Source organism: Austrofundulus limnaeus, unplaced genomic scaffold, assembly GCF_001266775.1.
Source record: "Austrofundulus limnaeus strain Quisiro unplaced genomic scaffold, Austrofundulus_limnaeus-1.0 Scaffold13, whole genome shotgun sequence".
NCBI classification, from domain to species: domain Eukaryota; kingdom Metazoa; phylum Chordata; class Actinopteri; order Cyprinodontiformes; family Rivulidae; genus Austrofundulus; species Austrofundulus limnaeus.
This window is the reverse complement of record NW_013952415.1, coordinates 2,658,134-2,672,986: the sequence shown is the minus strand read 5'-3', so window position 1 is coordinate 2,672,986 and position 14,853 is coordinate 2,658,134. Positions and strand designations below refer to the sequence as shown.

Genomic DNA, 14,853 nt, shown 5'->3' with positions numbered 1-14,853 from the left:
GTGTTTGTGTGTTTGAACAGGTTTGCTAAGCTTTTGCTACGGTTACCAGCCCTGCGCTCCATCGGGCTCAAGTGTCTGGAGCACCTGTTCTTCTTCAAACTGATCGGCGACACGCCCATCGACACCTTCCTCATGGAGATGCTAGAAGCCCCTCATCAAATGACATAATAGCAGTAAATCCTCCCCAAATCCCACCCGGACCACCACCCATCCACCGTCCCGCCCCTCTCCTCCCTGAGTCGAGGACAAGATCACAACAAGACTCTGGGTGGACCCTGCCCTCCTCCCCACCTCTTCATCCCCTCCGTCCACCTGACTTTCTTAGATGGGTTTTAAAAAGGAGACATCCATGAAACTTTGTACAAATCTATAAATAAGAAGTAAATACATATATATAAAGATGAGACAACAGCAACACGAGTGACAGCGGGGGATTGAAACGAGGACGACAGAATTATTGAGCCACCGTTCTCTTCCCTGAAAACCCCGCCCACAACATAAAAAGCAGGGATGATCAGGTCTTAATGCCCTCAGTGAAACCTACACCAAAAACTGATGATGTCACAAACGGGACAATCCTAGACTTTTATTTTATTTTTATTTTTTGGAGCCTCTGGACTGTTTTTGGACTTGAGCCTGAGCCTGCTTCATCAGGAACAGATAAACAAAAGAAGGTGGGGGCGAAACAAAACAAAATACATCCATCTGCTCAACGGAGCGTGTCTACTCGGTCCGACTCACATGTCAGATTTTGCACTAGCTGTTTTTTTTTTTAATTGTATTTTTTTTTAAGCGTGAGCTTGCCGAAGCAGAACTCAAAAAGGTGGCTTCAGGAGATCCGCAAGTTCTCACAAAGCTCAGGTCTCCGCCCAATTCCAACCGATCCGCCCACGTCTTACTGTATGAACACTGTGCTCCGTCGGGGGAGGACGTCTCATCAGTCCACCGATCAAACAGCAGCCCCGTCGACTACAACTCACAGCGACTCGCTGCACCCAGAAGCTAATCAGAATTAGCTTCATGCTACGCGAGCGCCGCCGGAGTCTCTGGAAGACTCTCGTCAGACGCGTCTCCCCCCCGGTGGTCCCGGCAGCCTGGCTGGAGAAGTGACTCCACGGTTTTCAAATAAGAGGAAATGCTCTTTTTTGCTTTTTGAGTTGACGTCCTCCCCTGCCTCTCATTTCACGTCAGTTTTATCGCAGCAGAAACTCACCTTCCCACCAACGCCTCAGAACTACCTGGATAAAAAGCTCCAGCCGCAACACAGTATTGAAACCAGTTCACTCTTACGGCAGCAMTGCACAAATACCTCCATCTCCATCACTCGTACACTCATTTAGACGTCATTTATACGCAGGAGAAGCGCTTTGTTTTGCTGCAGCAGAGCCGTGATTGTTTGTTTGTTTGTTTGTTTATTTGGCACTTAACCTCATGACAGTGGAGTCTGGTTTCTTGAACGGTGTGATCGACCTCTGAGGTGGATCTAATTATTGTTTTTTTTTTCTGTTTGTCAGAGCGCCTCTGTATCTTTTCCTCCTCACAGGATCCCTCACTCTGTGCACTTCTCCAGACAACCAAGTGTCAATCAAGTTGAACTGAAACGTTTAAGATCTTTATCATGCAGAGATGTGTTTTATTGTTTTATTTCCTGCTTTCTCTCTCTCTCTATCTCTCTAAATGCTGCAGCTGCTTCAAAACTATGCATCGCGTGCATTTCCAAAGATTGTCCACTGAGCAGCTTCGTCGGTCGTGTTTATGAGGCGGGCGTCCACGTTTCTTCACACGTTTGATTTTTTTTTTTCCATCCTGTTCTGGTTTATYCTCCCTCGACTAAAGCGAACCTCGGTGTGTCTTAGTGGCTTTCAGCAGAACTTAATATTCATTTTAACAGAATATATTCACCGCAACACTATGAACCAGGGAAAACCAGCCTGAGCACTGTGTTTTTAATGATAAATTAAGATATTTAATGCAGTTTGAGTGAGTATGTGGAGTCTTGGGTGATTAATCGAATGAGCAGCAACAATCATATAAGTATAGGCCATAAGGTTACACCAGAGTGTATAGTAGCAAAGTACTTTTACTTTGTTTGAACTGTAATTTTACTAAGTATTTTATTTTTTACATGGATTTTGTTAGATTCAAAATTTTTAAATCATACTTTTACTTCTTTACTTTAAGGCAGAGGTTTCAAACTCATTTTCACCAAGGGCCACATGAGTGTTATGATGGTCCTCAAAGGACCAGTTGTAATTAACTTTGACGTTTCATGTTTGACTTTGACTAAACAGTGTTTTTACACATTTTCTTATAAACACTAAAACGTGTACGACTGACTAAATGTGAAAGATTGATTTGATTTATTGATTTAACAGGAAAAGATTACTAAAAATCAAGCCTGACTCAGCATAATTGCTGTTTTACAGCAGGTTCCTGTTCTGCAGCACATAAAACACAAACACAAAAAGAAATCATACAGAAATAGCTGCCATCTTGAATTCTGAAATCTCCCACTTTCCTACAGGGTGTTCACGTCTAATCAAMACGCATTACGGGAGATGTAGTTCATGGTCGATGCTGCAGCTTATTTTAAGACGTTATTACTGAGCTAGCCAACTAAACTGCTCAGTTACTTAAAGCCAACAGCTCATGGGCAGCACAAGTAGTGTTATCTTTGGCCATTTAAATTTGTTTTGTTGCATTTAATCATAAATTTAAAGTTTACCATTGATATAAGAAACACTTTTCATATTGTTTAAAAAAATTGTTTTTTGGCRGGCCAGGCAGGAATCACCTGCAGACCACTTTTGGCCCGTTGGCCTTAAGTTTGACACATGCTTTAAAATTTAACCCCTCGTTACAAATTGAAATACAACCTCATCAACTCTAAACAACGAAGTTTGATTTTAATATATTTAAGCAATTTGTTCATTTTCTTCATTTGAAGAAAACGTTTTAAAGAAAGTGTGTAAATTACTTTTACATTTACACAAATTGGTTTAGCGGGACCGGCTGACATAACTTAGTTAAATAAATTCAACACTTTAGTTTTCAGAGTGTGTGCAAAGGTTCTTTTAATTTCCCAGTTAATGTGAGCCGTTTTAGTACTTTTATTATCAGCAAAATATATTATTTTCCCCAAATAATTTTCCGTTGAGATATTTTTTTTCTTTTTACTTGTTTTTTTTTTTTTTCAGGTTTACACCTCTAGATTACACCCTCTAACAGAAATGTTCTTAAATAATCAGCAACACTGGCAGACGTTCTGGTTCTAACAGGTTCAATCACTTGCAGCCTCTGCAGTTTCACATTTTCAACTTCTGATGTGATTTTTTTTTAACCACATAAAAACCAAATAAGTTCCCAGTTTGGACATTTATCTCATATTTATCTCATTTCAAAGCTCACATTTAGTCAAATTAAAACACACACTCACAGCTCATCTTTGTTTAATTCTAGGTTGTCCTTTTCTTTAAATGGATAAATTCTGATTAATACAAGTTTTTTTAGCTGCACCTCCAAGACTCCACGGAGCGCTAACTCGGACCACAACAACAGTGCTAAAACGCACACATATCAATGTTTGAAGCTAGTTACTGAAAGGAGCTTCTGCGGGAAAATAAATGTATTCATAAATGCCGTTCCACCTGGTGAAACTGACCCCCGGTGAGCCCCTCTGTGTGGATAAGCCAGCTCTGAAATGTCAGCTGTGATGCAAAGTTTCTCCTGAGTTTATTTCAGGTGAAAGACAAGAAGTTTTGGAAAAGAAATGAAAAAAAAAAAGATAAAATATGTTATGGGGGGGGGGGGGTGGTAGTGATGGTTTGTTTGTGCTTTGAGCTCCCTCTAGTGGAAGAGACGCAGCACTGCAACATTACTTGAATTTATATTTTACAAGTATTTAATCAGACATGGTGGCACTTTGGAACATTTTTTTTCCTTCACGTTAGATGAAACACCTGCTCGACAAGAAAGGTAGCAATAACCTGACCTATTTGGATTCTTGTTAAATTTGTTCAAAGAGGTTTAAAGCCTGTATTCCCTCAACTTATCCAGGTGACAGTATTAACTGCCAGCTTGAGCTACGTTTACAGTATTTATATTTCAAGGAAATCGCATATTTTTCTGTCTGTTTCTGCAAGAGCAGAGCAGGACGTCTTTGTTTTCGAGGATGATTCGCTCAAGAACAGCTGCCGTTAAAGCTACTCCTTGCAAAGTCCTGAAACAATATCTTTCTTATGATAACGACATTAGACCAGGGGTGGGCAATCCTGGTCCTCGAGGGCCGCAGCCCTACATGTTTTACGTTTTTCCTGCTCCAACACCTGATTCAGTCACTGATTTACCTTCCAAGTTCTGCTGTATGGAGGACCAAAACTGACATAATTATAAATAAAAGCAGAAATATATAAATAAACCACTAAATAAATAAATACACTTATAATGCACCAATTCAATTAAAAAGGAACTTCACCTCATGTTTTGTAATTTAATTCTTGTTTAATTGATTTTTTAACACCCTTCAAATTTGACTGTTTTTTAAAGTATATATTTTTCAGTTTTACTTTTTACTTGTACATACATTTGTCTCTTAAACATTTAAATTGAAATATTTTTATAGTTTTGTCCCACAAGTCTTTTTTTTATTTCGATGTGTTGCAGGCGTGTGCTGCCTCAGTTTAGCTTAAAGTTTAAATTTTAGTTAAAAACAAAGGCACGGGTAAGTTTTTCTCCTTGCCGTTGCTTTAAACTAAAATTTAAAGACTTGTGGGAAAAATATAAAAAATAATTAAGTATAAATATTTAAGAGACACAAATGCATGTAGAATTTAAAGGAAAAACAGCAAAAATATGTATGTTAAAAAAACAGTAAAATTTAAATGATGTGTTAAAATATATAGACTAATTTATACCAACCTGGAAAAATAAATATTCAAGTCATTTCAAACAAAAAAACATGAGATAAAGTTCTCCTTTGTTATTTTAATTGGTGCATTTCAAATGTATTTATTTAGTGGTTCATTTATATAATTCTGCTTTTATTTCTAATTATGTCAGTTTCGGTCCTCCATACTGCAAGAAGCCTGATAATCATCTATTCATTCATAGCAGGTGCGTTGGAGCAGAGAAACAAGTAAAACATGCAGGGCTGCGGCCCTCTAGGACCAAGATTGCCCACCCCTGCACTAGACCAACTACCGTCTGTTTGTTTACCTATGGAAAATGTCTGAAAATAGGTTAAACGTTAAACTTACACATTTTGATTCTGCCATATTTATTTACAACGACAACCTAATGGAGGTTAATCGTGCAGCTCAAGCTTCCACRTGTTTTCAGTGGATAAACAGTTGTTTACACTGAGTGCGTGCCCACATTTCAGAATACAGAAAAACTACAGGGCTATAACTTTTAAAAACTGCACCATTCGATATAATCAGGATAACCTTTGATTGTTTCACACTTTGCAACGAGGAGCTCTAATCAACCCAACATCCTCCTTTTTTCTCTCATCTTCTCCAGCTGGCTGTGATTGATTGGTGACGACGAGTATCTAAAGCCATAAGAGTGTTTAACTGGTGCGAGCTCAACCCCTACAGGAAGTAAGAGACACAGATCTCCTTTAAAAACATTATCTACATAGACACAAATGCTTTAGAGCATACTTATATTTTGTTAATATGTATATGTGTATATATTTATAAATATATATATCAACAGATCTGCTCTTTGAATTTTTCCAAATTTTAAAGAGGGAGAAATTGACTTTCAAACCAAACGGTTCAACCCCCCCAGGGGAGTTTTTTTGTGTTTTTCACAAGTATCAGAAGGGTGTGTGTGTGTGTCTGTGTGTGTGATGGGGGTGGGTGGAATGTAAACGTTATAAAACGAATCCTGATCAACCAGCAGAAGTGCATCAGCTCTGAACGCAAAAGAACCAGCTTCTCACTCGATTTCTGTGACCGAAAAAGTAGGAGGGAAAAAAATTTAAAAATCTGAAGTTAAATCCCTCCAAACTGTACGTGTTGCTTAGCAATTGTTTGTTTCAAAAAATAACAAAAAAAAAAAGGACGCTAATCAGGAAAAGCCAAGCTTGTGACACAATCACTGCTTTCTTTGTTGCTTTGACAGCAAAATGTTTTAGTTTAAATTAAAAAAAAAAGACAAAAAGACACTTGGAAAAAATATCTATTTTTATACAAAGGTAATTTTATCCCTCGCTTATGTACTCTGTTCTTTCTCTTCTGTGGGGTGTTATATTCGTTGTGGAAATGCTTACTCGATTTCAGACTAAAAATGTAACATGGGTGGGGTGGGGTGGGGCGGGGGGGCGTCAGCTTTGGCACTTTGGTAAAACTGTGTCGCCTTTTTACTTTTTGCAGCCCGTCACTGTAAGACGGGAACGTCTCTGTTCATTATAGTTTGTTCTCTTTTTTTTTTCTTTGTTTTTAAAATGAAATTTTTGCCATCTGTTCTTTGTGGGTTGTTCTGACGTTCGATCATGAACAGAAAAAAAATGTTAATTAAAAACGAAAAACAACTGAATGACATTTGCTTGTGTGTGATTATGAAATCAGTGGCACCTACAGATAGTATGGAGGGAAGCTATGTGGGGGCAGGGGTGGAGGCAGAGGGGTGGCCAGTGTGGCAGGTGCCCSTTTTGTTCCCTGATTGGCCACCCTCAAATGATTGACAAGTGGATGGAGATTAAAAGGGCCATTTCAACAATTGACAGAGAAAAAAGGGAGTAAATTGTGTCTGGAGAAAAGAAAACATTTTCTGAACCACTGAATTAATATAAAACAATTTTGTGCATTTGTTTTTGGTTAAGGATCAAGACACTAAAAATTGGGCAACATCTAGTGGCCAGTCTGTAACATGGAGCAACCAGAAAAGTTCCTTGAGAAACTTTAACAAGCACTGCRATGTAGGTGCCATTTTAAAGTATGGACTTGGTCAGTGGTAGGCAGTACTAATATGAAAACTTTAAAATTAATTAATTCAATATTCAGGTCCCCTGTTCTAAAGCACTGAAAAATGTAGCAAATGCTAATTTGAAAGCACTAACACAATGAAAAATTTAGCAAGCACTAATTCCAAAGCATTAATGCGCAAATTTTTTTGCAAATGCTAATTCTAAAGCACCAATGCACTGAAACATTTTGCAAAAGCTATTTTTAAAGCACTAATGCACTAAAAACTTTAGTAAACATTAATTCTAAAGCATAATGCACTAAATTTGCAAATGCTAATTTGAAGGCACTAACAATGAATAGCAAGCACTAATGTGCTAAAAATTTTTGCAAATGCTAATTCTAAAGAACTAACGCATTGAAAAATTTAGCAAACAATAATTCTAAAGCATAACGCACTAAAAAAATAGCAAATGCTAATTCCAAAGCACTAATGCACTAAAAACATTTGMAAATGCAAATTCTAAAGCACTAATGCATTGAAAAAAATTTGCAAAAGCTATTTTAAAGCACTAACGCGCTGAAAATTTTAACAAATGCTAACTCTAAAGCACTAATATAACCCAGTGAACACATGGAACATTGTTCAGTCAGTGAGTCACATATTGCAATGTTGAGCCTCAACATAAACGTTTCACAGCCTTACTTACATGTGTCCAATCAGTTTAGAGCGGTGCTTCATTGACAGACCTTTTCACTCCTGTTGGTAATTAAACAGTTGCTGAGTGTGCTAATTCACTTTATTTGAATGTGCCCCCCTAAARCCACCTTGGCCACCCCTTGTAAAAAAGGCTAGCTCCACCCCTGTGGGGTGCCACTGAAAATCCTAGGACGACACCAAAACAAAATTTCTAGAAATTTGTCATCTAAATAAATAAGTTATTTGACAAATACACAACTTAAGAGTTAGTCACCTTTTGATACAGATGTACTTTTATTTTTAGTTAATACTTAGTGAGAACTGCACTGTCAGCTTATTAAAGGGTTTGCTGCCCTAAATTTATTCCAAAAATAAAATGTTATCTATATCTCCTGCATCCTAATGCTGAGGACAATGGGTTTAGACCAGTTGTTCTTATTCAGGATTAGATTAAAATTTAGTATTTTACATTGTGGTAGCTAACGTCATTACGTCCTCATTAGAATAACTGCAGAACTCATCTGAAACGAGTGTGGAACAAACAGGAAGTAGGCATGATGAATRCAGTTTTGGTCTAACATTGCCTCACAGCTTCAGGTGCAGGTGATTTAAAAAAAACAACCTACACATCATAAAACATACAAAAACTGATTTTATTTGCAGGTTATAGCTGTCRAAAGCAAAACAAATTCCACAAAAASCWSGTTAACTACAGACAACAGATGCTTTGTGTAGACGAAGAGCTAATTAAGCGTTTATAAAGCCTTACATGTCAGTGTAATCTGTACAAATACTACAACTTTATGTTACTGTTGTGTTAATATGGCCACAAATTGTCTTAAAACAGGTACAAAATAGTTTCCCCCTCAAATTCTGTTTTTTTTTTTTTTCAAGGCAAGATTTAACTTCTTGTTGCGCACTGAACTGACATTAGAAGGAAATTAGCAATTTTGGAACATTTTAAAAAATAGAAATTCATTCCTGGGTTTCTTTATTATGAAGCTTTATGTGAACATAACTCAAACGGTACTTTACAATTTATTAGACTAACTAAAAGGCAAAAAGAAATCATACAAAAGGACCAGTRAACATTACATTTATTGAACAAGAGCTGTTATGAAGCGGAGAAGCTAATGTGGTGTGAACAATACTGACACATCAGAAACTCGTTTTTTTTTTTTTTTTTAAATAAGTGACTTGTTTGTCTAATGCGACAGAATCAGGCGGATCTCAGGTGTGGTGACATGATGTGTCTGCTGCTGCTGCTGAGCTGTTGCTTTGCCTTTTCCTTGCAGAACTTCAGGAACTGAAAATTTGTCGGGAGCTCTTTACAAAAGTTCGTTTATTTTTATTGTTATTTCCTTTACAAAAAGGGTCCTCTTATCTTACAGCACAATGTAGAAAGAAAAAAAAATGAACAGCCCCAAAAAATATTTAAAAAAAGAGGAGGGGTTTAGCAGTCGCTTTTCCATAGTTTGATGGTTTTGTCGTTTTCTAAAGCTGCAGATGCGATGATGTTCTCTGTTGGGTGGCAGGCGGTGGAGATGACCACGTCTGCATGGAAACAAAAGGTAAACCTTCCACCCACATGTTCCTGCACAGAAAATGCTGCACTTGATATAAGTGAGTGTACCTGTGTGGCCCTGGAGTTTCTGCACGATCTCCTTGGTCTGCAGGTTCCAGATATAAACCATGTTGTCCTCTGAGCCCGACACGATCCACTGCAGAGAGCAGCTGCTTAGCAACCGGTCACAAATACAACAAAAGCACCTTGTTTACAGTAAATCAGAGCGCTTACCTTCCCTCCGGTGACAGAGAAATTAGCAAATATGCAGTATTTCTCATTTTTATGGCCCGTGTACGTCTTCAAGCACTGAAAGGTTCAAAAGAAAAAGAATGTAGAATTTGTTTTGTGTTTTGTAGCATAGTTTGCATGCTTCACTGAAACAGGACCTTTCAGTACAGAAAATATTCTGCCTCTTAACTTATGTGACTTTTGGCCTAAAACAATCCATTATCCTGAGATTTTTTAACTTCTTTTTGGACACATGCTGGTCCTTCCAGCACACATACTGTCCTCACTAACCTGCTGAAAAACGTAGTCTGAAATACAGCCCGTGTTCTCTTTAAGAAACATGTAAAACATGAGTAGTTCGACTAATAATGGGGATGCAAAAAATTACTATTAATTGTCAAATAATGGTTTATTAGATTAAGATTTCTTCCATTCGATTAATTGAAAACATCTGTTTAAAGCTTATTTCAGTGTAGTTTTGTCTCCATCCAGCAGAGGGCGCAGCTGCTCTCAGCCAGGCCTAACTCTACCCCAGAGCTGTTGAGCTGAGCAGAGAGCAGCCTGCGGCAGCGACATAATTAAACTCGCAAATCTTTAGTTTTATTTGTGACACAACAATAATAATGGACTAAACCAAACTGGAAGGAAAAATACCGAAGTCTGYACCGGACCATGCAGCGGTACGACGCTAAAGACAAGAGAGCAGGCGAAAAAGCAAACGAGAAAATAATGTTTTGAGCTTTTTGGATCAAGCTGACYCAGCTGCCACAGGAGCTCACCTTTCCTTTGCTGTAGTCCCACAGCTTCAGAGTGCTGCAAACACAAACAGTGAAAATGTCAGCGTGCTGCAGAAAAGTCCAGAGGAGTCACTCGTGGAGCGCTGCTGCCCTCTGCAGGCGATGAGGGGATTTTTAGTGACATTAAAATGATCAGAAACACTCACTTATCCAGAGTAGCAGCCAGGATGTATTTCCCGTTGGGAGAAAACTTCACAAACGACACGGGAGGGTTGTCGTCATCTGACGTGAACACACACACAGGAGCAAAACAAACATGCTAATGTGAGAAAAATAAAGTCAAATTATTCACTTTTTAACGTTGCGAATGAAGCGTTTAAGTTCTTAAGCTTTTACCGATGAGAGTTTTTAAACACTGCCCGGATGCCGTGTCCCAGATTCGACTGAAACAATAAGATCAGAATTTCATCGGGACGTGTCGTTCAGCAGCAGAACCAACAGAAAACACACAAAAAAAAAAAACCCACAACAGATTGTTCTTTCTTCCACACACAACCACACTGACGAGTGTGGAGCAACACGTGATCACCGCTCACTCACCAGAGGCCGTCGTAGCTGCTGGACACGATCAGGGAGCCGTCTCTGTTGAAATGGACCTGCAACAACAAACGTTGTCGTTTACACGTTCCCATCACGTCTCCGAGGTTTCTTCTCACGTTTTAGGGAAAAACTCACAGCGGAGACGGGATCAGAGTGAGCCGGCAACGTCTTCAAACACTTCCCGGTCTTCACGTCCCATATCCTGACGCTCTCGTCGAACTAGGAGCAGGAGAAACGACGAAGGCTCGTCAGACCCGCTTCCCGGTTTGTTTTGTTTTTCACTGCCTCTAAAAGCTGCGCACTCACCGATCCTGACACGATCAGGTTGGACTGGGGGTTGAAGTTGCAGCAGAAGACGTAGTTGCTGTGGCCTTTCAGAGTTTTTAAGCACTTCCCCTGCATGGAAACAAGTTTCCGATCAGAGGGGAGGAAGCTTGGATTGCTTTCACAATTTAAGCTTCTGCAAAAACTATTGATTGTCGAGGTTTCTGTTTTCATACTTCAGAAATGTGTAACACTACAAGCTTTTGTACTGCGATGTATGCATTTACTGCTGCTGTGCTGCTTGAGTATATTAAGTACAAAGAGACTAATCTTAAACGAACAAAAAAAAWCTTAATATCGCTTCTAAAGCAGTGAGAAAGAAGTCAGAATATTATTTCTTGGGGGGAAAAAATGCACCAAGTTCAACAGCAGCTGTTGAGTTCAGTGACATTATTCTGTTTTTCATATTTTCTTACGGAGTTGACGTCCCAGATCTTCAGAGTCTTGTCATCAGATGCAGACACCAGGAGGTTGGAGTCAGATGACCAGGCCACATCAGATATTCCCTGCAGGTATAAAATAATCTTAGGAAAAAAAAAGCTTGAGGAAGAACAAACTATGGAATAGTTTGTGTTTTTCTTTTATGGTAAACAACTAACTATGATTTAATTTTGATTATGCTTCCTAAGACCACTCCAGCTCCTTCATATGGGTTTAACGCTTTTTAGCAAAAAGATGAAACTGTTCTACTCACAAGTTTGTGTCCAGATATGGTTTTTTCAAACTTGCCATCATAGGCTCCCCAGATTTTGATGAGTTTATCAGCCGCTGTAACAGAATAATGTTTTAAGTCACTAGTAACAATTGTAAAAAATAAAATAAAAAAATTAAAAATTTACTGTATATACACATCACTCCCAGGTTCAGTTAATCAGATGTTGGGAAAAGAATGTAGACAAATTTTTAAAGTCCATGACCCACCATGTTTTCAAATTCTAGCCATTATTCCATTTCAACTTCTAGCCAATAATAAAGAATGCTTTTTAACTTTTCATTTATATGAAATAAAAACCACAGCAAGTTAAAGGGCTCGACACACGGGAGGCGACGTCGCTCGCTCTCCATTCATTTCCTATGGAGCCTGTGCDGTGAGGCGACAATCGCTTGCCCTCCTCCAGCTACGCGACCCGCGAAAATAGTGCATGTGAAATTTCGCGCTCATACACGTAAACGTGCACACGCGAGCTTGCGACGCGACATATGAAAGTTGAAAAACGTTCAACTTTTGTCGCTGTCGCTTAGCGTACAACCAATCAGCGAGGATTTCATTGGCTGACCAATGAGAGGAGCGTATGCTACACACTGCCGTTAGCTAACACTTTCACCAAGTGATTACTAAAAAGCTTTGTGGGAATTTATTGGCACCAGGGTGAAGTTTATGGTAAGTTTTTCCTCATAAAATTGTATCTTGATGTGYGTTTGTTTTTCAATATCATTAGCATCGCAAGATTTGTTTAGTTTACACGTCCGTAATGCACACCCGCCTTCAGAGTCAAGAACCAATCAAATTTCGTGAAGACAAGCGACCTGAGAGCGCGATTCGCAACGCTGCGATCGCTATCGCGTCCCGTGGGTCGGGTTTCACTCTGGCTGCGATGGCAGCCGTTCATCGCTGTAGCTTGTCGCTGCCCGTGTGTCGAGCCCTTAATACTGCAGTGCAGTAATGCAGAAATTACTTTTAGATTGCTTTTCCCTGGAGTTTAAACAAACACGTGTTGAAAAAGCCAACAGCGAAAACCAAATGTGTTGTAATAAGAAATTACATAGTTTAGGCAATGACAGGTCATATATTTCATGGAGGGGGAAAAAAGGAGTTTCATTGAGAYGTAAATAAAAACAAGGAACTCACATGAGCTGGCGAGCCATTCTCCACTCGGGCTGAATTTGACGGAGGACACGGCTTTAGTGTGTCCCGCTAGTGTGAATTTCAAGCTGTAGTTTGGCTTTGCAGGTGCAGACTGTGAAAAAAATTAACAAACAGCAATGTTATGTGTGAAAATGTTTAAAGGTTGTGAAGCAAGAACAATAATAACACAAATATCTACATGCTGACTTCTTAAACAGAGACCTAAAGCTAAAACTTTCTGACCTTGCTTTGGCTGGCTGAGGCTGATGGAACAACTGGAGGTTTGGTGTCAGTCTCTGGTTTCTTGTCCTCTGTTGCCATGATGACAAAATCAGCATCTATTGCACACTACCCTGTTAAAGCAATTACAATGATAATAAATCAAATATTTTTTAAATAAGCTTTTGATGCAACATTAATACGGTATTGTGTTTGTCACAAGTATAAACAATGTTTAGTCAGGCAATTATGGAAAGTTTGGTACAAAAAATACTGACTGAAAATAATATAAAAACTTCAAACTACTAATGATAGTTCAATACAAAAGACAACTTTTTAAACTCGGAGTTACTGAACAGTTTGTTAGAACGCCATTTTTGTAAATCACTTATGAAAACCCTTACTTAAAAAAGCTTTACTCAAATTAAAGCTATAAAATGCACTGCAGATCCTAGTATGTACTAGAATTCAGCTTACTAGGAAGTGGTAATGTTGTTTTTTGTTCAAATTAATAGCAATATAGCTTTGTCGTTTAGCTACAAATGCAGCTAACGCAGCTAGCTTGAGTTAGCCACCATCAAACGGTTCCTATTACGAAAAAACGACCGGATAGAAACGCTTTTGGGGGTCTTCTTGTAATATTTTAAATTAGTTTCAAAGGTATTAACATCAACGCATGCTTGCTTCAATCAAATGTGTGTGTAAATGATAGAAACAAAGAGCGACACACCAGAACGTTGCGCTAAGATGCTCCAAGTCGAAGGACGCATCATATTCGTTTTCTAACAAAGCTATGTGTTTATATTACAATATTTGAGGTTGTAAGGTCGAGAAAAAAAAACAATTCGTTACATTTAATTCATCTGGTTTTATGGAGAACTCAACGACAACCTTGATCATCAAGCAGCGCTGATGCTGTTGACAAGCAGCCACGAATGGGCCCTCCATTCAAACAATGAACATTCGGTTATRTGCGGATACTCACGGGGATTAATGCAGATTCGTGGCCGAATTAGCACCTCTCGTGAAAACTGGACACAAAAAAAACGCGTATATCAGCGAAATATAGTCCGAGAAAACGGATAAATCAAGCGTTTCGCTTGTGGATGTTTACCTAGAGGGTAGGAAGCCTTGCGAGCGAAAGCGGGGAATGTGGCGTGTGCGGATGTTCTGCGCATGCGCGATACGCTTCAGGAGTTACGGAATCTGGCGAGGGTCAAAAATGTCAAAGGCGAGTTTTGATTTTCTGTGCATTCATATTATGTGCAACGGGTAAACAAGAATAATACCAAGTACTCTTTAATCCCCCCAGGAGCTCGTTTTTTTTAAACTATAGTTTTTTAATTGACAATATACAAGAGAGAACAAGGAACAAAGCACAGGGTAACTGAGTATTCCAGGAGTTTAGGCTTCTACGGTAAATGCATTTATAGTACAGAAAACATTCGATAATATGTGTTTATTTTTGTATGTGTTTTTATTTTATTTTTATTTTTTATTTTAGTAAGTTTTTAGTTAAATGAATTACAACAACACCTAATTTCCCTCTGGAATCAATAAAGTATTTTGAATTTGAATTTACAGCTTTTTTTGTTTTGTACTCCAAGAAATAATGGATGTGTATAGTTCAGTTTATTTTACCAAAGCTGGGAGAATAGAATAGAATAGAATAGAATAGAATAGAATAGAATAGAATAGAATAGAATAGAATAGAATAGAAT

General features: G+C 38.6%; 2 protein-coding genes across 5 annotated transcripts in view; one reads left to right on the top strand and one right to left on the bottom strand.

Annotated features, from left to right (window-relative positions):
* rxraa (retinoid X receptor, alpha a) overlaps window positions 1-1,912 on the top strand; it is a 122,842-nt gene extending 120,930 nt beyond the window's left edge. For all 4 annotated transcript variants that reach the window (XM_014002473.1, XM_014002474.1, XM_014002472.1 and 1 more), the window contains exon 11: window positions 21-1,912. In XM_014002473.1, coding sequence (XP_013857927.1) covers window positions 21-168 — 148 coding nt within the window. In that variant the 3' untranslated portion in view covers window positions 169-1,912. The remainder of the gene's footprint in view (window positions 1-20) is intronic.
* A 6,333-nt stretch (window positions 1,913-8,245) lies between these two features.
* wdr5 (WD repeat domain 5) lies at window positions 8,246-14,348 on the bottom strand. The gene is made up of 15 exons (XM_014002470.1): window positions 14,247-14,348; window positions 14,118-14,163; window positions 13,157-13,266; window positions 12,917-13,025; window positions 11,762-11,835; window positions 11,484-11,573; window positions 11,050-11,139; window positions 10,879-10,962; window positions 10,744-10,799; window positions 10,540-10,586; window positions 10,350-10,425; window positions 10,186-10,219; window positions 9,410-9,484; window positions 9,245-9,332; window positions 8,246-9,165 (listed from the first exon to the last, which is right to left on the bottom strand). Exons 3-15 carry the CDS (start codon window positions 13,232-13,234, stop codon window positions 9,065-9,067), a joined length of 1,002 nt encoding a protein of 333 aa, XP_013857924.1. The 5' UTR covers window positions 13,235-13,266; window positions 14,118-14,163; window positions 14,247-14,348; the 3' UTR covers window positions 8,246-9,064.
* Between the last annotated feature and the right edge of the window lie 505 nt (window positions 14,349-14,853).

Coding starts and splice junctions, on each gene's coding strand:
- wdr5 (XM_014002470.1), bottom strand. CDS start 13,234: ATGGCAACAGAGGACAAGAAACCAGAGACTGACACCAAACCTCCAGTT. Junction 13,026..13,156: donor CCTCAGCCAGCCAAAGCAAG/GTCAGAAAGTTT, acceptor TTTTTTTCACAG/TCTGCACCTGCAAAGCCAAA. Junction 10,800..10,878: donor ACTCTGATCCCGTCTCCGCT/GTGAGTTTTTCC, acceptor TTGTTGTTGCAG/GTCCATTTCAACAGAGACGG.